This window comes from Cuculus canorus, chromosome 2 (genome assembly GCF_017976375.1).
Source record: "Cuculus canorus isolate bCucCan1 chromosome 2, bCucCan1.pri, whole genome shotgun sequence".
Classification (NCBI taxonomy): Eukaryota; Metazoa; Chordata; class Aves; order Cuculiformes; family Cuculidae; genus Cuculus; species Cuculus canorus.
Genome location: NC_071402.1, coordinates 63,015,432 through 63,042,108, shown reverse-complemented (window position 1 = coordinate 63,042,108; position 26,677 = coordinate 63,015,432). Strand labels below are relative to the sequence as shown.

Below are 26,677 nucleotides of genomic sequence, written 5' to 3'. Positions count from 1 at the left end.
GACAAACTTTAAAGAAATGCTAGATCAGTCTCTGAAAATGTCAACAGTGAAGCAGTCAAAAAAAGCACACAATTGGAATTATTAAAGAAAGATTTTTGCAATGCAAAATTCAGTATAAATTTATTGGAAAGAATAACGGAGAACTTTCTAAGTTACAGAGATAGGCAAAGCTGACCAACTTTCAGGTTTTTTTTCAATAGGAAGTCTTGGACTTAGAAGGCTAGGAAATATGACTGGGTATTACGCAGAAAGCTCTATAAAAATCACAGGTGGAAAAAATGCACAAGAAATGAGAATGAACCATTCTTCACAGTATAGTAACCAAAACATCATATGAAACCACCAAGTAAAATATTTAAAGCAACAAAAAGTCTTCCATTCAACATGTAGCTCAACCTTTGAATTCACTATTGCAGGTTGTTCTAGTAGAAAGTTCACATGGTTTCAAAATGGATTAGTGAAGTTCTTTGGAACAAAGTTATCTACAAAGTGCTGCTTAGTGCAGAGGTACAGACTGCTTCATAGAATCATAATGATATGGGCTGGAAGGGACCTTAAAGACCATCCAGTTCCAACACTCCTGCCATGGGCAGTAACACCTTTCCCTAGGTCAGGCTGCTCAAAGCCTCATCCAACCTGATCTAAAGCACCTCCAGGGATGGCGCATTCACGACTTCTCCGGGCAATCTGTTCCAGTGCCTCACCTCTCTCACAATAAAAAATTTCTTCCTAATACCTAATTTAAATCATCTCCTCTCTTTCAGCTTAAAACCACTACCCCACATCTTACCACTGCACTTCTGATAAAGAGCCCCTCCTCATCTTTCCTGTAGGTCCCCTTTAAGTATTGGAAGGCTGCTATAAGGTTTTCCCCTGAGCCTTCTCTTCTCTAGGCTGAATAAGCCCAACTCTGAGTGTGTCATCGTAGGAAAGGTGTTCTAGCCCTCCGATCATCTTCCTGGCCCTCCTCTGGACTCATAAAGCCATCAACCAAAGAGGACACTGCTAAGAAGCAGTATTGCAGGCTTCCTCTTTTCAACATGTTTCCAGAGACAGCATACAGGACTAGATGAACTCCTAATCTGTCTCATTAAACCTGTTAGACAGAAGGAGCAACAAACATATCTCACAGGAAAAACAACTGTCCTGAATGATGGATGATCACATCACATACTGGAGACCCATTAACACTAGGCTACCTATTTTTCAAGCCACCTAGTGCTTTTGCCACTTTGAATGATTAAATAAAGTAAGGTTGATTTTAAAGTAACACAAAAAAAATACTGCTACACAAGGTTAGGGAAAAAAAAAAAAAGAAAAAATTTCTGCAGATTAATCCAACGTTGATATTTCATGGTTTAAAGGCATCTGACTATAAAATATACAGAACACCAAATGCACAATGCCAATGAATGATACTTTTGCAGAACGTAAATACCTAAAAAGGAGTGAAAGGAAAGAGCAGCACATTTATAAGCTTATTTTGTTGAAAGATTATTTACCTACAAGAACAAAGGAATAAAAAGTGGAAAACAACCACTTCCTCCATGAAGAATAGAAAAATAATTTTCCTCTATGCAGAGGATAGAAGTTCAGGCACAGAAAAACAGGTATTGAAGATGTTGCATGATGCAAACAAGAACCACATGAACAGAAGTGCTTTAGGGTATGCAGTGTAGGATACTGAACACAGGCAAGTTGAAGAAAACACCAAGCAACACACATCATCGTTGAAGATAGAACAGGAAGTTACCAAATAGTCCTGAGTGATACAGTGAAATTATCAAAAAGTGTGGGAAAGGAAAAGGAAGAAAAGATGTAAAGAGAAAAGATAAGTAAAACCAGAACTTAAATTCTAAGAGTATGACCCTTCAGAAAAAACAGCTCTCACAACAGCAGTATGGAAAAGAATCTACAGCTGACTCATCACCAGAAGAGTAAATGTCTGTGGCTTTTGCAAGAATCTAAACCAAGTTTCAAAGCCATGAAAACAAAACACTAAAAAGTTATGGCAAAAAATTATATAAGACACTAAAACCAGTTAAGTCATCTGGTTACCCGATAGATATAAACACCATGATAGATATGGCTACAATTTAAGAGCTTCACACTGTCTGTCTTTCATTGAAGGCCTCACCCACATCACAGAATACACAAAAGCGATTGAGGCCTTACCTGTATGTAGGCGAATGTGGACTTTCAAACTCCCTGAGGTGGAAAAGCATTTCATACAAAATTGGCACTTAAAAGCTTTAATGCCAGTATGTGTTTTTATATGTGCTGTGAGAGTACTCTTAACTGCAAAGGCGCGGAAACACTGAGGACACTTGAACGGCTTCTCATGGGTATGAATGCGTATGTGGCGCACTAGATCACTTGGTTTTTTGAATTCTTTAGAGCAATATGGACAAACATGCCACCTGATTCCATTTTCTTCACGTACAGAACCTAAAATAAGGAACAACATCAAAATGAATGCGTCTTAAACATTTTAACATTCTTCAAAAAAATCTACTACCCTCATACCATTTTACAAAGCAATAAAACCACTTTGTAATAGGACATGTAGGCATAATGCAATATACCAGTTAACCTATAAATATGATATCTTACACAAAATTATGCAAAAATGATTGTAAGTCTTCAACTATAATCACATCAAATTCTTCTAAGTACTAACCACTTCTCTAACCTGATGAGATACTTTCTATGGCACTCTCTTCTGCAAATTCAGATTTAAATTCCAATTTATTAATTTTTGCTCCTTAAAAAAAAGTACAGTCCTTAGGAAGTCCTTCTAAAAGACTTAAAATTTGAGGGTACTTCTTCATAAAAAGCTGTTCTATGATCCAAGAACCATAAGCCCTGCCCTAAAGCAACAACATACTTTCTCACAACAAAAATTACAAAAGAAGCTTCAAAATCCTAGCAAGGTTTTTTTATTCATATACGCAGTATCAGATTTTCAGTCCCATAAATTGGTTCACAGTGTTTTTTTCTGTAAATCATGCAAATACACTGAGATTATGTTATTTTATTAGAAACGAAATATGGTTGTTTGTACAGCAAAGACATTTTTATTTACAGAGTTAGAGAATTCTTACTGTTACACACAAGGAGCAAAATAGTTATTATTACCAGAGGAAAAAGTTAATGCTGATTTTTAGCAGTTATGCTGGTCAATATGAGTTCTCAGCTTTGCATCATTTTCTGCATTTCTTGCAAAGAAAAAAAGCAACATTGATGTACCTACGAAGTTACTATGGACAGAGCTCAATGACTGCTATTACAGACCATCTCCACCAGGCCAGTCATTAAAGTATGATGGTTACACTTGGAACAAACAACTTGTGCAACCTTAAAGTTCGAGCAACCCTAACACCAGATTTGCATTTAAGCAGAGACAAAATTCAGACTTGCATACACACAGTACAGTAAGGAGATGGAATATTAACATGCATTTAAGGTGACAATATCCAGCCAGCCCTGCGATTCCAAAAGCAGATGACATGAAGTACTATTCACAATGCAAACCTTTATCCTTCCCTACACAGCCTACATCTGCATGATGCAGCAGCACCACACTTCTGCCTCTGCAAGGCCTCACTTCAAAAGAGGAAGGGCAGAGCTGGCAAGAACTCTGCTCCAGGACGCATATTGAAAACCCAGTCCTCCTCAGAGGAGGACAATGGGAAAATGTGGAAAAAAATTCCTATTCTTTCTTTTTAGTCCTCCTCCAAAAACTCCACTGATCTAAATCCAGAAGACTTCACAGTATAACTTTACTTAATGCCATCCTGACTCATGTCAGTATCAGTATAATGGAAGTTATAAATGCAAGTATCATAACTTTTACACAGCGTGTTTTAGATCACAGCAGATGAAATTTATAATGGATCCACAATTTGTTTTGTGAAATCCCTTTATAAAAGCCACCAACACTTCCCAAAATACTGTAGTCCTTACACCATAAAAAGCAGCAAGCAGTAGCAACATTACCAGGTAAAAACGGTGATTTTTTCTTAATAACCTTTTTTTCTTTTTTATCCAGTTTATCTGTGCTCTCCTGTTCCTTATCTTGTTCTGCATTAGAGTCAGCTTGATGATTTGAGAGAGTCTGTACATCTGGGTTCTGATCTTGGGCCCGAGGAGTCTTAGCCTGGCTGCAGTCAGTAGAATGTGCAGTGACAGGAATCGAAGACAACCCGCTGTTCTCTAAAGCTTGCTAAAAGAGAAGAAAAACCTGCTAGATTAAGAAAGAAACATTCCAGAGTTGCTCCAACTTTTCTCAAACAACTACATAGAAGATACAGAGCAAATAAAATGAAAAGAATTAAGCGTCTCATCCTGCTAGAACTTCAGCTGGATTTCAAGTTTGCAGAAACATTCTTAAAGTGCATTGATTTCCAATTGTCAGTGAGATTTTAAGTTGGAGTTTCTGCACTAATACACGTGCAAACAACTACCATATAGAAAAGTGCCAGTTATTTCGACAGAATCAAGCACTTACCAAGAATGTACAGCTATCTCTTATGCCTACTACTTGAGAGAAGTTACCCACAAAAGTTGAAATTTGAAGCTTATGAGCTTGTGAAGAAGCCACAGATGAAGATAAAGAAAAAGTAACAATGACAAACCAAAAAAAGGCTCAGAAAAGCGCAAAAGCCTGTTATCACAGATCAGTGATAACCAAGGCAACAGCTATGCACTCCTTTTTATGTACACCTAGAAGGGACTGGAGTGTAGGCACCTTTATAGACTTTGCTGTGACTGAAAAGACTCTGAATCAAAGACCTCAAACACACATTTAATTAGGAGAGTGTAGATATTTGATCGCTTGGAAGAAAATTTTTTTATTTTGTACAGCAATATGGCTAATGACCTATAATAACCTACCTCAGAGAAGCAACCTCAAAGATCTTTTTTTATTTCTTTTAAATAGCTATCGAGGCAATAGTTATATTTTGTGTTGTAATTTGATGCAACTACACATCACATTCCAGACAGAGAACTCAGCACAGGTAACATGGTGAACCCACACACAGCTACATGTAACACTCGGGTCTTCCAAAAAGAAATTTAAATAGTACTTAGAAGACTAGAGATTAAATAATAGCTTAAAAGTTAGCAAGCTACCACTATGAAAGAACAACATTCTCTGCCCTTTTCTATTATGCAGTGGAGGCTACAGAACAAGCACAGACAGGGGAATATCCACCCTGCATCTCTCCTGTTACCATAGCATCTTCTGCTGCCAGTATCAAGGACAGAATAATGGGTTAGACAGAACATTGGTCGACCCAAGAAGGAATTTTCTTGCACTAACAGGAAATATTCAAATACCCCTTAGTAATTAGAAGAGGATACAAGCCCCATGTATGTTCTCATTTTTTAACCGAAAATACTTTTCCCCTTTTCAATGTCATCATGTCTTAAGCATGGCACAACCTAAGTTTGTTCCACAAGCTGCTTCTAGGCAACCGAAAAAAAAAAAGCCAAAGAGATCAATAAAATGTCCATGTATAGGTGTGTACAATTAAAGGTTTCTTCCAGCTCAGGTAATCAATACCCATAATCTTGCTGTTGCAATGTTACACAAAAAGATACCTCGGTGCCTTCCACATCTATTCAGCATATCTTCACAATTCTTTCTTGACTCATAAATCATTTAGAAATGCAGGAGGAATGCTATCACTGAAAATATTGAGAACAAATCTCATAAGGGAAAAAAAGCACTGAAATGTAAAGCTCTTCTCACACACAGCTCTTACCTGCAAAATATCCCTATTGATACCCACTGCAATGTTGAGTTGTTGACCAGGTTGTTGAGGCTGGTTATTTTCTACAGGACCTGGTTCTGATAACTCAAGCAGCTGCTGGATGACATCAGTTACAGCCTGCTGACCTTGATGTGCAGAACCTGAAGACACTTGGTTTTCTGTCTGTTGAAGAAGTGGAGACCGAAAATGCGTGGCCTGAAATATACAGTAGTACATTTGTAAAAGAAGATGAAAAATACGTATGAAGTCACTTGTTTGGTTCCCTTAACTGAAATGTCTGTTAACTGTCCACTACAAGGGTGTCCATCTGTATAAAACATAAGGGTCTATATAGAGCTGTTGTTCAAGGTTTGCTAACTCCACTGAATAAATGCTTTTGTATATCTCTTTTCTGGGATATACGCTTCTTCTCAAGCTGTGTAACTGTAAGTCTACAGCTTGAATTAAGTTTATTATAAGTACTGAAACTTCAACCAGTTCACAAAACACGGGGATCAACTATTGGATTTCAAATGTAGAGACCACATGAAAAGTAATTTCAAAACAAATAAACAGCATTGACATGGCTGTCTTTAACTGAAGCAAGTCCTTTGGAAAACTAGCCTTCTATTAGTTGAGATTTTTGTGTTGTTATATCAAAACCTTTCAGAACAAAGTACTAACTTCTTTCCCTTCAACTTTCAATCTTCTGAATTTTTTAGCTTTAGAAAAATCTTTGTAATTCAAAAATTTCAATACACATGAAGCTGTGTTAAAATACTAAAAAACCCTTCAAGTCTAAAAATCAAGTTTCTTAATCTTTGATTTGATAATTGTATCTTAGGCTATCTTAGTAAAAACTGGAAGAATAAAGTGATAAAAACCCTTGGTATTTCTTTTTAAAATCATAAATAAAGATAACTACTGTTCTCCTTCATTCATAAACTTCCCTGCCTTATAACAAATAGATTGTATAAGTATACTATTACTGAAACAACTGCTTTCAGTCATTTCTGTTACTGCAGAAAAGAGAAAAGTACATTTATATAATGGCTAGCCACATAATCCTGTTCCATAGAACACACTGGACATTTACTTTTAATATTCACATCTGTTCTCTAAAAAGAATTGCTTTCAGGCATGCACATACACACAAATACACAGGAAGTTACCTTCTTTCAGATAATTTTGAAAAATAATGATCCTCAATTTTACGTGTAATATTTCTTCCAGTTTGAAAACGCCCATGAGATTTTCTTTACACTGACACATTACACTGAGCAGTTAAAATTACACTGTCACCATATTTGAAGATGGTCACAAAGACATATATTCAGAAAAATTAGCTTGGATCGATTTGTGATGATGAAGTATTCTTAATGCCTTCCCATGAGAGGACATAAAACAAACCCTCATCTCGTTTCTCTTGCAAGTGTGTGAGAATAGCACTTCCTATTTTGCAGATTTAACCGTTAGTTTGTCTTTTTTCACCTCACTAGTGGGACAGAGGGAAAGACTTCATCCCTTCAGATTCCAATTTAGCTGAAGTGCTATAAACATTTCAATATGTATTTTACAAAATAAAACACACTATATGCCTTTTTCATTGCAATAAATAGGATCTGAAGCAAAATGTTTTGCTAAAGAGTGTTACAGCTCTCTATAGAGATATTTCATTTTCTTGAAACGGAAGGCAGGCAAATTCTTTCGTAGAGCTGGAAGCCTACACTAAAATGTCTACAAAATTCTCCAGGCTTTAGCTAGAGAAAAAAAACTTGTTAATGATGGACCTGTTCAACATCAACTTTAATATGAAAAAGTCAGTACTATATGTATTTAGTCAGTGTGTTCACGTGTTACACAGCTGTTTACATACAGTCTCATTATTTTGAAAAAGAATACACACACACATATAAAGTTTATTACTGTTACTATGAATATACCCTGTTCGATTATAAGAAGTTTCAGAGACCTCTTTCTAGGTTTCACTTCAACAAGCGATCTTAAAAATAGTATAGAGAAAGAAATTTTATTACTACTTCATAATTCCCCATTTGTTCAATTAGACACAGTGGGACCTTGTGATCACTCTTAGTTTGTCTGACTTGCTGAGTAATACAGACCGCGTTACTGTTCTGGATGGATTACTCCAAGTAACTATACAGAAATTACTGCAGTTCTTAAAATCAAGCAATTTGTTGTGGCAATTTCTCTGTTGCTTTCCAGCTTCAACAAGTTGCTCTGACTGTAAATCATCAAAACTACATTTCCATACTTTAAAGTGTGAATTTGTATAGCTTCAACCCTCAAAACCTCTCTTCTTTATTCAAGAGACTACAGACTTTTGCCTTCTCTTCAAAAGAGCAGATGAAGTCATCCTTAAATATTGTATCTGATGGCTGAAATGAATAACACACCTTCTATCTCTTCAATAACAATACACATCATATCATACTTCAAGAGTCCTGGTGGCTCTGCTTACTCCTGTATTGTTTAATAGAGTTCATGAATAGTGAACGCTATAAACATGCAATAGACAAAAGGAAAAATTCCCAGGATTAAATACAGAGGACATACAAGCTTTTCATTGCTATGCAAAGTTTCTTCTCTAAATATGAAGACCAAAATTAATCTTTCCAGATAAGGAATGCCTAACTTTCAAGTATCAATTATTGAATGTATCCATTATCACCTCTTCCATCCCTATTTATAAAGGGAATTTAAAATCCTTGAAAACTCCTGTCCTGTAAATATCGCCTACTTTTCCATTCTTCTATATGTGATTTTTTTCTCAGTCATATCAGAACATATATAACTTGGTACACGCAGCTCACCAAGAAATCCAGATCACTCTGTACAAGTGATATGTCCTCTTCATAAATTACCTCAATCTTTCTATCATCCTGATCTGTGATGATTTTATATTTTCTTCCAGGTCACTGATAAAATATTAAAACATTAGTGTAGCACCAAGAATTAACCTTGAAAGGACTCCATCAGAAATACAGTAACAGTTGTGATTCCCTGTGCAGCTCTTTCACAAATTCTCACAAGAGTTTCAAAAATCACTTAAGGCATCTCACGTTAATTTTAGTACATCATTCTATTTGAAAATACAAACCATAACCCTGCTTTTTATCACCTCCATTACAAGAATCGTTACAAGTAGTTCTATTTACCAAAAAACTAACATTAAATAAAAGAATCTATATATTTTCTTAAAGCTATATGTGATATGTGGTGCAGCACCATGGAGGAATCCGAGCATATATTCTAGTTCAACAAATGAACTGCATATAAACAAGCAGGCTCTGGATCTGAAGGCATGAAACAAGTAGATAGCATAACAAAGGAGGAATATCAGAAAACATTTAACAAAATTGCTGCTGATTCACGTTAGTGTTGAGCTCTGTCTGGATTAGTTTTGAGGCGATGCTGTGCACTCCTTTTCCACAAGACTCCCAGACATCTTACAGAATATAGTTACTACTGTAAAAACAGAGCCTCACAAGGGGAAGGAGAATTCTGGTTCCCAGTCTAACTGCTAGACTAGAAAGTCAGATTTCTCCTTGGTTTCCTAGATCCACTACACGCAAGCTTAAATTGACTCTGTAAGGGTTCACACTTCAACTGCTTGGTGGCTCAGCAGTTACTAAGTCATACTCTGGGAAAGAAACACGCTTGAAGACACTAAGACTAACGATGAAAATGGACCAGTCCTCCCACTTGGTGGCCAAAAGCATCAGGCAGTTCAGAGAGGAGGGTGCAATGGGATCCATTGCTCACAACTGGCACCTCTCACTGGGGAAAAAACAGCACTTTGCATCAAGTACAGGTAACCACACAATGTGACATGACTGATGATTTTCTTTTTCGACCTATGCTTTCACACACATGGTCCTCCTGAAAAACAAGCATCATCTCTAATAACGCTCCTTACCAAGGAAAATAATTTCAATTGGTTAAAAAAAAAAAAAAAAGAGAATTTACCTAAATTAAGGTGCTTTGAGGAACAGTCTTTCTAACACTTTAGTAAGTGTCATAAGAAACATAGTGTAACTATTCAGTACAGCAAATGTTAGTAATTAATTAGTCTGCATCATGTCTATTCAGCTTTCTGTCCTGGAACACTAAATTCACAGTAAAAGATAAAAAAATAGACTGGTTATGGTAACTTTAAAGTAAAAAGTGTTACATTTCCTAGTCCTTGGTTTTGTGGATTCTAGTACATGAGAAAATAATCAGTGGCAGAAGTTGGGAAGGGGGGAATACAAATCAATTAGTCTGTCACTAGGATACCGTACCGTAATCTATAGTTGATAACTAATGCTACATAGCTGCAACGAAACACGCTAATACTCTCACTAACTGGCACAACAATATCTGCTTGCCTGCACATCAAGACTGCTTGCTGTGGCTTTCCATCCAGAAAGCCAGCCCTGTGTTGCTCTGCCCTGCCTCCATGGGCTCCTCCGGAGCCCCACATTTCCCCTGCTGCCCCAATTCCGATGAACTCAACTATCACTCACACAGCAGCTTTCCTCTCCACTCAAACCATGGTATGCCTGTGAAGTAAAGTCAAAAGGGCAGCATAATCCAATATTTAAGAGAGTCCTTACTCTCCTCCAGTCTTTTTATATAGGAGAATGTTTGCCTCCAATTTGAAGATCTAGTGAACAGAATTATGTGCAAAATCAGGACCGTATCATGAATGAAGGAATATAATCCATTCAAGACCTGTTCCATTCCTAAATATCCAGTTGCATTCGCCAAGAGGTTTGCCTTCACATATTAGCCAAACAAATTATCACAGAGGACCACTGCATATCCTTTACCACCAGTTAAATGAAAGCTTACAAAATTCTGTAAAATTTCTTCCACTTTAAGTCTTGATTAAAAAATATGACAAAAAGTGGTACACTTACATTCTTCCATTTGTTATCAACAGGTTGCAAAAGATTAGCAGGAGATGTTGTTAAAGGTTGGGTGACAGAGTCCTACAAAGAAATTAAAGTATTGTAAGCTTCTGTACAATAAGAAGAAAAACATGGCCAATATTCATGAAAGTACCACAGTTTATTTTCCCACATAGCACAGAGGCTACAGACAGGGAAAATGAGACTAGGGGAGAGATACAGCAGAACATAAACTCACTAGTGTGGCTTCATATTCTATACACATTAAATACACACAAATTACAGAAACCAACAACTTGGCTGTAAAACACTAATGCAGCAAAACCCAAAAACACCTTATAGTAGGCATATTTTACCAGATGAACTCATGTATCATACAAGAATGCATTTTTTGGTAGCACAGCACTTCATGACACTTGAGCTTTTGGAATTTGTTTTAGTTGTCACTGCTCATCCTCAGACAGGAATGACAGATCAGTGGCAAACTTCAGATAAGAATTATTATATTGGAAATCTGTTAAAGAAACTGCAAGTTTTGAGCAGAATGAAAAAGTCAGTTCTAATATAAGAATGCTTGGGCTAATCTAGGAATGTACTATCTTTCCATAGCAACAAAAGATTCAATCATTAAATCTCTGCATTTTCAGATATGAAACTTAAAAATGTAATACTCTTAATATGCAACTGACACATCAGTTATCATCTTCGCTCCTCCTTGTCAAACTTACTGGCATCTGTTATTAGAAACCTTTTTTCCTCCTATTTTGCTTATACTATTGCATGGAGATATTCTTTATTTTCCTCCTCATTCACGCAAGCATAGAAGTATGCATGCAGCAAAGATAGTAACAACAGCCTTCCATAATATCAATATGCAATGCAAATGCAAAATGATCAAGCAAACCAAAATAAGAAAAACAGAGCTGGACAGGGAAAGCAAACATGAGATAGTACGAAGGAATCCTCTTCCATTCTGCTTTTAAGTTTAGGCTTATAAATGTAGAGATGTACTAAAAGATGTCGAGATTACATGTATTTGCAAGCAAACAGGACACATTAATCCTTTTTTTCTATTCGTCAACCTGAAGGGACAAAGAGTGTCTACCATACAAAAACTCATTATTGAATTTGAAAAAGAAAAATGGTTCTACAAACAACACTACTAGACATTTATTTTCATCAAGATACAGTTGCATAATGAAATATAGACTTTGAATTTTAACCCTTCTTTTCAAAGTCTGATGTTTCTTGTCATTAAAAGCACAGAACTTGGAAGTGATGCGAAACAAAGTGGAATATGGCTAGAAAAGGTAGTTCAAGGAAAAAAATGTACTGTGATACATTAAATATGCATAGGCTCAAAAAATAAAATAGTCTTAAGAAATAAAAGCATTTTCTGAAATTTATCTTCTTGTATCATGGTAAAATAAACACAACATTCAATGTTTCCAATAAAACCAAAATAAACACAACATTCCAATAAAAAAATTTTTATTGGAATAAAAATAAAGCTTTTTATAAAGCTAAGATTTTTTTGTTTATGATCTGTCAAACAAGAAGCTAACTTTTAAAACAAGTTATCACAAGTACTCAGAAGAAGAATCCACTATGTCTTGATATGGACTAGAATTATATGAATTCTTTGACAGTTTCCCACAGCATTCTCCTAGAGAAGCTGGTGGCTCACAGATTAGATAGGTGTATCCTTCACTGGATAATAAACTAGCTAGATGGGTGAGCTCAGAGTTGTGGTGAATGGAACTAAATCCAGGTGACAGCCAGTCACAAGTGGTGTTTCCCAAGGCTCTGTGTTGGGGCCAGTCCTATTTAAAATCTTTACCAACAACCTGTATGAGGGGATCAAGTACTCCCTCAGTAAATTTACAGATTACACCAAATTGGGTGGCAGTGTCAGTCTGCTTAGAGGTAAGGAAGGCTCTGCAGACAGACCTGGACAGACTGGATCAGTGGGCTGAGGTAAACTGTATGAGAGCCAACAAGGCCAAGTGCTGGGTCCTGCACTTGGGACACAACAACCCCATGCAGCACTACAGGCTTGAGGAAGAGTGGCTGGAAAGCTGCTCAGCAAAAAAGGAGCTGGAGACACTGGTTCATAGTCAGCTGAACATGAGCTAGCAGGGTGCCCAGGTAGCAAAGGCCGCCAACAGCATCCCGTCTTGTATCAAAAATGGTGTGGCCCACAGGACTAAGGAAGGGATTGTTCCCCTGTACTTGCCACTGGAGAGGCCACACTCCAAATACTGTGCTCGGTTTTGAGCCTCTCAGGACAAGGACACCGAGGTGCTGCAGCATGAGAGGAAATGACCTCAAGTTGCATCAGGGCAAGTTTAGGTTGGATATGAAGAGAAACTTGTTTAACAAGAGTGGTGAACACCGGAACAGGCTGCCCAGGGAAGTAGTAGAGTCTCCCTCCCTGGAGGCTTTCAAAAAACATGTAGACGTGACATTTCACGACATGGTGTAACAGGCATGGTGGTGTTAGGCTGATGGCTGGACTTGATGATCTTAGAGGTCTTTTCCAACCTTAATGATTCTATGAACAACTTCTGAAAATGAGTTAAAACTAATATATACTTTAAATAGTTCCACATTTCATTGTTCCAGCAGAACTTCCAAATTATTTTTATTATCTGGGGTGGAAACCTTTCCTCCACACAATCTGTAAGCACCAGAACTATATTTTACTTAGTTGTAGAAAAAAATGCTGTATTTGCATCGAAAGCCTCAAACTGTAAATCCTTTTTTTTTTTTGCATGCACTTGGCCAATTTACATTCTGCCAATACTTGATAATGCAAATCAATCCAAAAAATGACACAAGACTTTAAAGAGACAAAAACCAGCTACAAGCCTACTAGTTCTAACCTATTTGAAGAATTATTGGAATTAAGATATAAATGTAATTAAACTCTTAAAGGCATTTTCACAACACATCAAGCAAAGCTTACCGCTGTAACATGTGATACATCTGTTGAAGAGCTTGCAGAATTCTGTGGACCACCCATGTGCATCTTGCTAATATGTGTATTTAAGCTACCCAAGTTTTTGAAGACACAGCTACATTCTGTACAGTTGTATGTAGGGCCATTCTTCACCTTCAATAAAAGAAACAAAAAAATTAAGTAAATTTTCCATAAATTTACTGATTTTTTTTTTTTGCACTATTTATACACATAACGAATACACTATGGGGTTAAGAGAGCTAAAATGGTTTATTTTTTCAAGTTACTGATATCCAGTTATGAAATTAGTCTGGTACCTCTCATATATCAAGTCAACTGTAATCTACGTGCATGAATGTCATCTCCTGTTACCAGTACTCAACACTGGAAAGCATCAGAGAGCAAAAGAAATGTCATATGGCAAATAAGGTCTCAGACTTTTCCCTCTTACAATTTCCTACCACTACACACTTAAAAACAAAACCAAAATGCAACTTTATCAGACGTACCTAAAGAGACAACACCATAAATAGAAGTCTGTACAAATGGAAATACAAAGAGAAATAATGCAGATAATTTATCTTCAAGTTTTGGCTCTCTTCTGTTTACCTTTGTGGATGTATCTTTTACAAATTTCCAAGAAAAAATAAAGTGCATTTTTCAGGTCAAAGCAGAATGAAGGTGAAATAGATTAGGCCAAAGGCCATAGGGACTGCACAAAGGAAAAAAACACCACCAAAAGATAAAAAAAAACACAGTGAAGGACAGTAAGTTTAATATATAGTTTGAACTGAATTCAAACACACAGGATGAGAAAGTGAACAGCAGCAACTTATTTGGGACTTTCAGGCAAAGGGGTTGAGGTAATTAGAGTAGCTACATTTGCAGATGCAAACCATCCTCACTTCTTCCTCCTCCTCCTCAGTCTATAGCACAGTAGTAAGAACCAGCGCAGTACCTCCAATACATACAGAACCACAAAATCTTCAAAAGAAAATAGCTGCCTGTAGTACAGTATGGATTTTTGTATTTTCTGATATTATCTTTATCTCGTAACAAGGCTTTCAGAAAGAGTTATCAACTAATAAATCATAGAATCATAGAATCACCAGGTTGGAAAGGACCCACTGGATCATTGAGTCCAACCATTCGTAACACTCCCTAAACCATGTCCCTAAGCACTTCATCCACCTGTTCCTTAAACACCTCCAGGGAAGGTGACTCGACCACCTCCCTGGGCAGCCTGTTCCAGTGCCCGATGACTCTTTCCGTGAAGAATTTTTTTCTGATATCCAGCCTGAACCTCCCCTGGCGGAGCTTCAGGCCATTCCCCCTTGTCCTGTGCTCTGTCACCTGGGAGAAAAGGCCAGCTCCCTCCTCTCCACAACCTCCTTTCAGGCAGTTGTACAGAGCAATAAGGTCTCCCCTCAGCCTCCTCCAGGCTAAACAACCCCAGCTCTCTCAGCTGCTCCTCATAAGACTTGTTCTCCAGCCCCCTCACCAGCTTCGTTGCTCTTCTCTGGACACGCTCCAGAGCCTCAACACCCTTCTCGTAGCGAGGGGCCCAGAACTGAACACGGTATTCAAGGTGCAGTCTCACCAGTGCCGAGTACAGAGGGAGAATAACCTCCCTGGACCTGCTGGTCACGCTGTTTCTGATACAAGCCAAGATGCCATTGGCCTTCTTGGCCACCTGGGCACACTGCTGGCTCATGTTCAGTCGGCTGTCAACCATTACCCCAGGTCCTTCTCTTCCGTGCAGCTCTCCAGCCACTCTTTCCCCAGTCTGTAGCACTGCAGAGGTTTGTTGTGCCCCAAGTGCAGGACTCGGCATTTGGCCTTGTTAAACCTCATGCCATACGACTAAAAAGTGACACGTGAAGTGAGAGTCAACTTGTTTCATTGTCAACAGTAACATTATTTCGTGACTGTCTCAGGATAAAATGAAGCATTAGAGTTCTGCATGCAGTCTTGAAGGAAGCAGCAACAGCAAGAAAAAAAAATAAATCAAGAAATTACCAAAACGAGTAACTAAAATAAAATGTAGACTCAGGATCATGAAAGAGTATAAGACATGATGAACAGTCAGCATTTATTCAAAGTCCCTTACCCTACCACTCACTTTATTCATTACAGAATAATAAGGTAACAGAGAAAAGTGAAAAATATTTTTGGCTTGATCCCAATCTTGTAATATCAAAAAAAATCAACATAAAATCTGAAATTATCATTGGTGCATTTTTTAATGTAACAAAAGCTATCAAACAGAGCTGTGAGCAGTGAGGAAGACTAATCACACAAAGCCATATGAAACAAACATATGATTTAATATAATGAAGTGTAATACAAAGCATTGAGATCCATTTAATTAAGGATCACATCTTAAAAGTAAGAAACTAATAGACTAAAAGAATCTTTGGTTAAAATAAGCAAGATCTATTGTTGTAACACAAAAATGGAAATCAAGAAAGCAAATCTCAGACAGAGTTAGAGGAAAGAATGAGAGCAAAGATGATATTCTGCATGCAGGCAAAATAAGAGAGAAGACAAAAAATGCTGCCTTTATCAGTTTATCCCTTCCAAATCAAAACTAGTTGCAAAGATAATGTTGCTCACAAAATTATATTACATTATCATAGAAGTACCATTTGAGTTTTAAAAACTGTCTGTCACAAAGAAGAAAAAATAATCAGCACGAAGAGGTCTGACACAACAATATTTTTAACATCATTTTGTAATTTTCTTCTACTTGTAACCGAAAAAAAGCCCTGAAAAAGGTTGTAAGATAAATACTCCAAAGACAAATTGCAAGTATACTTGATGGTGGAGTTAGTGGGTAGCTGTCTGGCCTTTAAATTTTTCACCATTTTCTGCTTCGCTGCTTTTGGCTTACTTTCACCTGACTCTAGCCCTCATTCTCCCAAGACTGATACAGGTACATTTTTATACACCTAAACCTACTAATATAATTTATTAATCTACCAGTATACTGAAAAGACAATGGTAAATTAAGGCTCTGCTACTTATCCTAAATATACATTTATTCATATTAAGCTATTTTAGGAAAACTTGCAGGTAAAACCAACAAATTAGAATCTATACTACAGAAGAAAATCTACATTGGCTGCAGAAAGCACCACAGAGCAAAGGAATAGCAAACAGGATAACTTAAATACTGAAAATGAAATAAGCAGTATATTAGCACCAACCACTTCATGAGTAATTGTATTTACCTCTGAATGAACTCTCTGTATGTGTGACTGAAGATTGCCTTTCTGAGAAAAGGCTGCAGGACAAAAGGCACAAGCATGGGGTTTTTCACCAGTGTGCTTGATCATATGAGTCTGCAATGCCCCCTTCTGGTTAAAGGCTTTTCCACATTCACTGCATTTAAAAGGTCTTTCACCTGAAAGGGAAAAAACGAAGGATGTGGCATAAAGGGTTTTAAATTAACATTAATAATTTCCTGTATCCAAACAAAACACTGTATCAGTTAAAATACTGTGTATAGGTATCTGCATACACAGACAAACACAAAACATACACTATTTCATGTTTTGACAACAAAATTGTTTACCTGGACCGCCAATCTCAGCATCTAATCTGATCAAGATGCAGCTTTTTAAAAGTCTTATAACCTAGCTCATGATCATCGGTTAAAATCCATAAAATAAATGAAAAGCGTATTATAGAACTATTTAGAACAGCTTCCCTCAGCGTGTGGTTTGGAAGATCTCAGAATGTGCTATGCAAAACCACATGGGGAAAAGAAAAACAGGATAAGAAAAACCAAAACACACAAATGCCATTCTTTGACACAAAATTCTATAAAATGCTTATAACAGCATGAAACAAATGGTGGAGCAGAGGGTGGAATGGACAGTCATAAATAACCGTCAAAGAGTTAACCTTTTACTTAGTCTAAAATGAAAGGGTCTTACAGCAACACTTAAAAAGATGGCCTGCGGTTCCCACTCCACAATAAATACTAATAGTCGTTTGTTCTTTACAATTATCTATAGAAAATGTGCATTAAAATAATGTTTTTATTGTATAAGATGCTGTACAGCCGGGCTAAAAAAATAATTTTCAAATGTGTTATGTTCATATTCCTACTGAACATTAAAGAAAATCTGCACAACATAGTGACAGAGCATTCCTGTAACAATGTCCTGATTTAGTGCTGTGCATACCTAGTTAGTTATCTGTACATGAACAGATTAGCTTTAGAAATCATAAGTGATAAAACATAACAGAACTGCATTAACATATTACAAAGCTACATATTTTAAAACACACAGATATAAAGAAAAAAGTTCAGTTTCTTACAACCATGTGTCTTAACTGACTACTGGAAATCTCCACTGTGAACGAACTCAGTTATAACTCTTTTCTCTTAGCGAAATAGTTTAGCTGTGGTAACTCCAGGACCTTGAGAACACTTAACATTATTTAACTGTATTTTTTTTTTTAATATAGAATAAAATACAAAACACTGATTCAGATTCAGTTAAGTGACAAAACTCATATTGGGCTTTCACAGGTAAAAGGCTTAGCTTCCCCTAACAGCTGCTGGTAGACACATGGAAGTTTTACTTCAGGTTAAGTTTGCCTATTTAAGTAAATTTCATTCTAAAAACTAAATCTTAATTCTACTGTGGAAAGGTGGAATTTCTGTATTTCTCACGTGTATCTTCATAAAATACAGACTTGGGAGGGGGAATGAAGGGCTCATTACTTAGTTGTTAATACGGGGATTGCAATCCCTGAGACTTAATTTTTTTCCCCAAAGGGTTTAAGTGCTTGAAATTAATGGCTATGAACAAAGAAGTACGGCAATTAAGACACTAATGTAATGCTGTACATGTAGCACAGACATGCTCTTTAAAAATTAAAGACTATGTGTTCTAAACTCTTTAAAGTACAGTTGTTCTTTTCTACATATTTTACTGCACTGCAAGCAATTGGATGCCAGACAGATTGCCCTCAGATGTAAAGTAATAATATATGTTACAAACTAAATCAGTGTTCGCTAGCTATCTGGAACTTAAAATGACCTACCATCATGTGCAGATTGGGACTACATTTTCTGTCTCTTGTTTCCCAACAGAGAAATGTCCTTCTACTCATCAAAAGAACTATAAATGCTCTTGATCTTTCGGAAGCTCTAGAGAAGTCCCCCAACCAACCTATAATCTTGTTTCTTTAATTCAGACTAGAATAAGCTAAAATAACGTATCCAATAGAAACAAAACTGCAAAATAAGAAAGTTAATTTCCAATGACTTTTTGAATATTTTTGAATATTTTTTGAATATTATTTTGGGAGAACTTAAAGCAGGTAAAAGGGTTACCATTTGTGTAAATGTTTTACAATTAAAATTTTAGAAGATTGCTAAGAAAGAGTCACACAATACAAATTTTATTTCTCCCTTGACAAAGCAATTCCTGTCCACAGCAGCTCATCACATCACTGTTTGAACAGACTCCTAATATGAACCACAAACTTCCATCATTTAGAAGCTCGATATGAGCTGGCAACGTGCACTCGCAGCCCAGAGGGCTGACCATATCCTGAGCTGCATCAATAGAAGCACGGCCAGCAGGGTGAGGGAGGTGATTCTGCCTCTCTATTCTTCTTTCGTGAGACCTCATCTGGAGTATTGTGTCCAGCTCTGGAATCCTCAACATAAGAAGGATATGGAGCTGTTGGGTCCATAGGAGGCTACAAAGATGATCAGAGGGCTGGAGCACCCTCCATACAAAGACAGGCTGAGAAAGCTGGGCTTGTTCAGCCTGGAGAAGAGAAGGCTCCGAGGAGACCTTATAGAGACCTTCCAGTACCTTAAGGGACTACAAGAAAGCCGAGGAGAGACTTTTTACAAAGGCTTGTAGTGATAGGATGAGAGGCAATGGGTATAAAACAGAGAGGGGCAGATTTAGAGTAGACATTAGGAATAATTTCTTCACCATGAGAGTGGTGAGGCACTGGCACAGGTTGCCCAGGGAAGCTGTGGCTGCCCCACCCCTGGGGGTGTTCAAGGATAGGTTGGATGGGGCCTTGGGCAGCCTGATCTAATGGGAGGTGTTCCTGCCCAAGGTAAGGGGGTTGGAACTGGATGATCTTTAACGTTACTTCCAACCCAAACTACTCCATGACTCTATGATCATTTACTATGTTAATTAGCTAAAAAACAGATAAACAGCAAATTATTCACGAGATGGAAAATATGCATATATTGCACATCACTGGAACACCTTCAATGAAGGTTTTGGTTAAAGCCAAACTTGGATTATCTTATGTATGTCTGCTTACAACTTGAGAACCCTCCTTATAATCCTTTGTACACTTCAAAAACTTCTCTATTATAAAATAATTAGCATTTTTCAGTTATTTAAATTGTTGAAGGGTTAAACAAACATACATATTTATTACACTGATTTTGCAAAAACCATCAGCAGGTCACTCTCCCAAACTGAACAGTGACTTGCTCTTCATCAAATGAAGAAATTACAATCAAATGATTGAAGTTACAATCTAGGCTTATCACCTCGCAAATTTAACTCAGACTTCGTGAAAAGGGCAATTATAGTTAAGTACAGAAAATATATGGCAGTAACTTTAAATAAATCAATCTAAAAACAAAAGCAAGGCCATTATGTTTTAGCATTATTAATTCTTACATATTTCTACTCTTTTTATGATTATAGATTTTAGAACCTGTTCTCTAGAGTACCAGTATTAAGTATTCTGTAACAAATGAAATCTGTGAAGTACTTAAAATTTCCAGATGTATATAATCAGAAATATGTAAAATGGACTTTTAAAAACATATTAATTTCCTAAGCAAAGAAATCACACAGAGTGTTTTAAACCAACAGGTGACAGCATCTAATGAGCCAGATGTACGAATAATCCTTCAAATCTCAGCTGGGAGAACGCTATTTAGCATTTCACAGATTAATTGAATTTTGTAAGACAAATGTAAACTAAAATAATTACCTCCACAGTCTTACCTGTGTGTATCCTAACATGTCGTGTTAACTGACTTGGCTTCTGGAATGTCTTTCCACAGTGCGGACAGGAATAGGTAAACCCACTTCTGTCAATATTTCTGTTATAAGATCTGGTATTTGATACTCTGTCATTTAACAAAAACAATATAAACAGTAAAAGGAATTTAAATAAAATCCTTTTAACCCTAACAGTAAACATTATTTTGATTAAGGTGATTCTACCTCATCATTTTTTAACATACAGTGTAAATCTGATGACAACTTATATCAGCTGCAACAGTTAAAAAACAAACTCTTTAATGACAGTAAAAGAACAAAGCAAATGAAGTGCCTTTCTAAGATCCTACAAGAATCTGACATTTACTTCCGTAATACAATTGATACTTCTTAGAGGCTCTAAAGGCATATTTACTGTAAATTCTGCTAGAAGCATACAGTGACTTCACAACCACTGTTCTGATGGGAACCTTCAACTCTGAGCAACTTCTTTTCTTTAGCCTGAACACAGCAAGACTTCTGTTCTTAACTAGAATAGGAAGATCTCATTAACAGAAGAACAAATCCAGTTGTTGAGGTGTAACAAAAACAGGTTAAGAATTTAACAACCAAAAATTCACCACTGCTCCTCAAATACAAATCACAATCTCCACAGAGACATGGTAACAGGTGAAAGATTCCCATAACTCATTTCCTTGCAAATAAATCTTACTAGCTCAAATGTCTGATGAAAAACAGCAGCATGGAAAAAAACAACAATTGATTTTATGCTGGGGGAAAAAAGAGGAAAAAAAAAAACAACGAAAAAAACGCTAGGGGATATTAAAAAAAACATTACAACAACTCAGTTAAAGAAGGTGAAACCAGAAGGCAGTGTGGTAGCTCAAGCACTCCAGTTTCCATTGTGCCTGAGTACTTACAACTGTACAGTACTCCAGCTTGTCAGCACTGCCTAAAGCTAACTGAAATTATACAAATATAGATACCTGGTGATTTTCCAAAACAACTGAGAAATCAGAATTAGCCAATGTGGAGCAGATGTGCAAAATATATCACCACCTTGAAACACTGGCTGGTATAACAATATCAAAAAACAGCAGGGTAGTAACAGTCCATGCATGCATGGAATCATTAAACTACAGGAATTCCTATAACACAGGAATCATTAAACTTCTGTTCAAATGATACTGCTTTCTTCTCTAAGAAAACATATATTCACACTATCTTTTTAAAGGAAAGCACATTTTCCCTTCCAATTACTTCAACCAAATATCACATGCATTTTTTAACTATTTTTATACTCTTGCAGAGCAAGCACAGAGTTTGGGTAATATATTTTACATATTAAATATAAGAAGCATCTAAAGTAAATTGACTGCAGATTTATGAGTAGGAAAAGAATAGCACAGATGTTAGAACTTCCTCTTCTTTCATCTCAGGACAGACCTAGACCAGCCTGATTGTCAGTGTATGCTCTCTGATGAGCAACAAGACTTGCTTGAACTATACCAGTGGCATTTTAATCACGGAAATAATACACAATTTTGAGACAACTGCAGGTACAATCCTTCAAGATCAGATCACCCCCTAAAATATCCTCTCATTTAGAGACTAGTTTCTTTTCAACAAAGGTAGATACTAAGTTTAAAATGCAACTTCATAATGCTTCCCTTACAAATACTTCAAATACAAAAACCCCACTTTTCTGGGAAGGAAAGTGCAAGCACTTTATGAAAAAAACTGAACAGAACAAAGTTCATTATAATTGTCAATCCTATAAATCTTTTGAAGCTTTTGAACAACAAAAACCAGGAATCAGTAATATTTTTAACTACTAATGTATGTCTTTGAGCTTGATAACTGTCAAACAGTTTAGGTCAAATGTTAACTTTTCATAATTCACCAAAACACTATGAAAGGACTGTGTCAAAAAAAAAAAAGAGAACGTCCATGTTTTTCTTTTCTAAATCATTTCTACGGGAACACAGAAAGCGGAGTGGGATTACTTATGCAAATCTTCAACATGGCTCACATACATGGGTTGCTGGTGAAAGGACAGTAAAGAACTGTTACGGACAGTATTTTTTTGAATACAAATACAACACATTTCTACATCTGAACCGATAAAATAAATCTCACAAGGAAGCTCTGAATTCAGAAATAATCCGTGTTTAAGAAAATAAACAAATTACTGTGAGGCACTTACATTTCACTTATATCAGAATGTAGCATGCATAATACTCTCTCAAAATTGTAGCCATCATATAAGACTCACTCGTCCATGCTTTATTTATTGATGCTAACTTACATAGATGTCCACAACAAGAACTCTTTTTTTGTGCATAGTAATATATATAACTCAATAGAAACACAATTTCACCTCAGTTTTCAGATTGCAAATGGAAATTCACAGCAATACTTTTCTAAACCTTGTGGAACACAACTATTAAGATATCACAGTCTGCACGAGCTGCTAATAAAAATAATTGGAAATACCCAGTACTTGTCATTTTTAAGTACGTTGTTTTCCATCCGTTTTTCATAGAAACAGAATATTGAAAGAGAGATCACCTGTCAAAAACCTTAGGCTTTCTTTACTACATAAACTAAACTAACAGAAGTAAGTTTTTCTTTCTTCAAAGTTGAAGCAATTTTCACCTTCCTAACAGTAAAACTGCAGAGGTGAAGGAAAGGGCAGAACCAATTTTTACTGACAGTAAGAGCAGTATTTATTTCACCTGTTTTTTCCCTTCACTTTTTGCTTTTTCAGATTTACAAGAAGCTCACAGCAAGTTGTGCTAATGACTGCTTGCAAAAGATATGTTGCAAGGAAAAAAATATTTCTTTGCAAAAGGTAAATATTAGGATTTTTGCAAATAAGTAACTGCTATGTAAAATTAGTATACATTATATTCAGAGTACCTCCATTAGCCTTTAAATCCACAAATAAACACTTCAAAAAGCACTCAATTGGAAAAATTTTGTGTTTACAAATAGCTAGCAGATGGAACTATGCTTAGTATGGGTCCCTAAATATGAAAACATGAGCAAAAAAAGGGCTCCAAAAATAACCACCTAATTCAACAAGGTTTTGAATAACAAATGCCATTTCATAATAGCATACCGAAAAGAAGTGATCTGCATGGATCGTGGTACTTTGCTGACTGGAAATGCTACTCTTGCCTTCCCCAGCTATCACCATAAATGTACTATCTGCTCATTTTCCTACAATCCTGTGATCATCACCTTATTTTGTAGTGAGTTTTCATATGCTCCTTTAGCTGTGAGGAAGTTTCAAATTCCTTTTTACAAGACTTGCAGCTGTGGATCCTACTGCCTGCCAATTCTTGACGATGTTCTTCCATGTGTAAGGTCAGCTGACTTTGTAAAGTAAATTCATCTCCACACTCTGAACAGATAAGGTTCTGAAACAGATAATAGAGACTGATTTTTCAAAAGATTCTCCAACAGCAGTAGACTTGCACAAGTTTCGCTCAAGAAGATGAATGTATCCTTCCAAGGACATTGCCAGCTGGCAACAAGGCGCAATAAAAGTATGTAACTGAATGAAAGAGAGCCCCATAACATAAATCATGAATGATAATCACTGCGGGCTTCTGGTAATATTTATATTTTAAGAAATTACATGAAACTCAATTCTATAAAAGTTCATATAGTAGCAAAAAACTAGCAGCTCAGTACCATCCTTCCCACCACTCCCTGTTTCCTTGGTAGGCTAGTTCAAGATACGCACAGAAGCTTACCTCAGTGTCATTATGCTATGCTCTACATGAACATTTGTAAAAAAAATCCACTGCTTTCCAAAGAGAAACATCTTAACTGTAGATTCAGGAATATCACACTTTTACTAGTTAAAATGACACATTGTCACTTTTTAACACTAATCCCACTACAGTTACTACTGATTTCTCTTAAGCTATCTTCACAGGAAATAGAACAGCAATAGGGTCGCATAGTGCTTTTGACAGATATTGCTTCAGCCCGTTAATATTACAGCAGTGTTAAACATACCACTTTCCAGTTACATTAATATTCCATGTCATTTATAATGGAAATCATACTTGTTATGTTTAATGTAAAAGAACTGCCATTTCTCTGTAATTCAGAGGAAGAATCAAAGTCAAATGTTGCTTCAACTAAAACCAAAAGCTCTGCATTTGACTTCTTTTGCTTTTCAAAACCACTGATTACATTTCTTAGAGAAACTTTATTTTAAAAAACCTAGGCAGAGATTTAAGAAAAAGTGTTGATAAATCTTCACCAGCTCTTCAGCAATACAGGTTCCTTACTGGTGTGTGTAAGCAACTTCAGGCAGTTTTCAGTTCATTTTTCAACAATTGTAATTATCACTGTAGACAGAAACGTTTTTTTATCCTACCTCCTTTTTTTTCTGCCTCCTTGAACAATCAACAGTGGGGGAAAAAAAGTGTTCATTTAAAGATATTGACAAGAATGTTTTTATCAAGATAACAAAAACATGCAGTGCTGGTTTTAAGATGCTTTGACAATAAATTTGTTCTTTAAGTCTGAAAAAAATCCCAAAACTCTACAATATCACCAGATGTTTCCACACAAGCACTTAAAAATCTCAAGTGCTTCAATGAAATGAAATATTACCTTAAAAATTACTTGACTAATCTAACCTAGAGATCATTATTACCAGACTCAGGTCTTAGTCTTGGATAATAAATAAATGTTACTTTATTTTCCAGGACCTACACTCAAATCCAAATTAGAATACAACATATTTGGTTTATGATTATATAAGTGGGGAAAAATGACCTAAAGAGAAGGTCCTTCATACACACATTGTCTACGACATTAAGTTGCTACTACACATATTCTGTTAAGCAACTTCCACAAACAAAAAAATAGCCTAAGAAGTAGCATTTAAGACAACAGAAGTCTATGCATTTTTATTCATGTAGACTTTGCTATAGGAAAGCAAGGACATGGTAAAATATATCAAGCCCAACAGCCTCTGTCTAGAAAAGGCAATGCCAGACTTATTTTTTTGCCCCTTGAGCAAACAAAAAAAATCCACTATCACACACAGAGCAAGTAACTGCACAATGTTAATCTCATTATAGTTAAACCCACTAACTTCAAACAAAAGAGGCTGTTCCTACATTGTTAGATAATACTTAATATTACCAAAATAAAAAAAAATTGATTTAGGAAGCTTTACTCATCTAATTCTGCCTTTATTCGCCGTCCTTATCTTTTTAGATGCAATATCTGAATGAACACTTTGGAACTCACAATTTCCACCTGCTTAGTATCAATGACACCTACCACCAGTGAAAGAAGATGTTAATTTGCATTTTTTCAAAGACCATTGCTCCCAACTTATAAAGACAGGACAAATCAAATACAATGAAAATTCTTACCAAAAAAATTCAGACAATCAGAACTTTTAAATAAAGGATCTTTCACTCTACATCCATCAAATACCACTTTTAACTTTTTCAACATAGTAAGGATTTCCTACAGCCCCCCAAAAACTCATGGTCATAGAGAAAGAAGACATATTACCAGTTTTAATGTTTTAAATCAGAATTTTTCGTTTTACATTTAGCATTCCGGTCTCACCATGTCAAAAAGTACCACTGTCCGATTCCACTGAGGAAATGGACAAAACCAAGAATCCTCTGCAAGGTGAGGCATATTTACACAAGGCATGTTCTCCATGACTTCTTAAAGGAAAGCGACTTTAAAGTGATGAATTTCAAATGTGGGTTTTTTTCTTTTCTGTTACACTAGTTTATCACACACAAATCACTACAGAACGTGAGGCTAAAAGTTAGTTTCTTGCAAAATAAATCTAAATAGCCCAGAAAATTCCTTCTAGAACATCTCACAGGAGCAATCACGAAAATCTGCACTTCAACACAGACAGATACGCTCTCCCAAACCTAATTGGATAGCTCAAGAAGGTAATTATACTAGTTTCTTGTTACTGTCTTTCTGCGCCAATCTGTAAAGAAACCTCACTGAGAAAGCACA

At 36.3% G+C, this 26,677-nt stretch overlaps 1 protein-coding gene across 7 annotated transcripts in view; it reads right to left on the bottom strand.

The window, feature by feature from the left end:
- Positions 1–26,677, bottom strand: part of ZNF236 (zinc finger protein 236) — an 83,345-nt gene that overhangs the window by 41,234 nt on the left and 15,434 nt on the right. For 6 of the 7 annotated variants that reach the window (XM_054057333.1, XM_054057337.1, XM_054057334.1 and 3 more), the window contains exons 4-11: positions 23,897–24,075; positions 20,654–20,778; positions 16,871–17,043; positions 13,644–13,790; positions 10,685–10,756; positions 5,772–5,975; positions 4,000–4,225; positions 2,176–2,448 (exon numbers count right to left, since the gene is read on the bottom strand). In XM_054057333.1, the coding sequence (XP_053913308.1) occupies positions 2,176–2,448; positions 4,000–4,225; positions 5,772–5,975; positions 10,685–10,756; positions 13,644–13,790; positions 16,871–17,043; positions 20,654–20,778; positions 23,897–24,075 (1,399 nt within the window). The remainder of the gene's footprint in view (positions 1–2,175; positions 2,449–3,999; positions 4,226–5,771; positions 5,976–10,684; positions 10,757–13,643; positions 13,791–16,870; positions 17,044–20,653; positions 20,779–23,896; positions 24,076–26,677) is intronic. The other variant, XM_054057335.1, reaches the window with a different exon arrangement.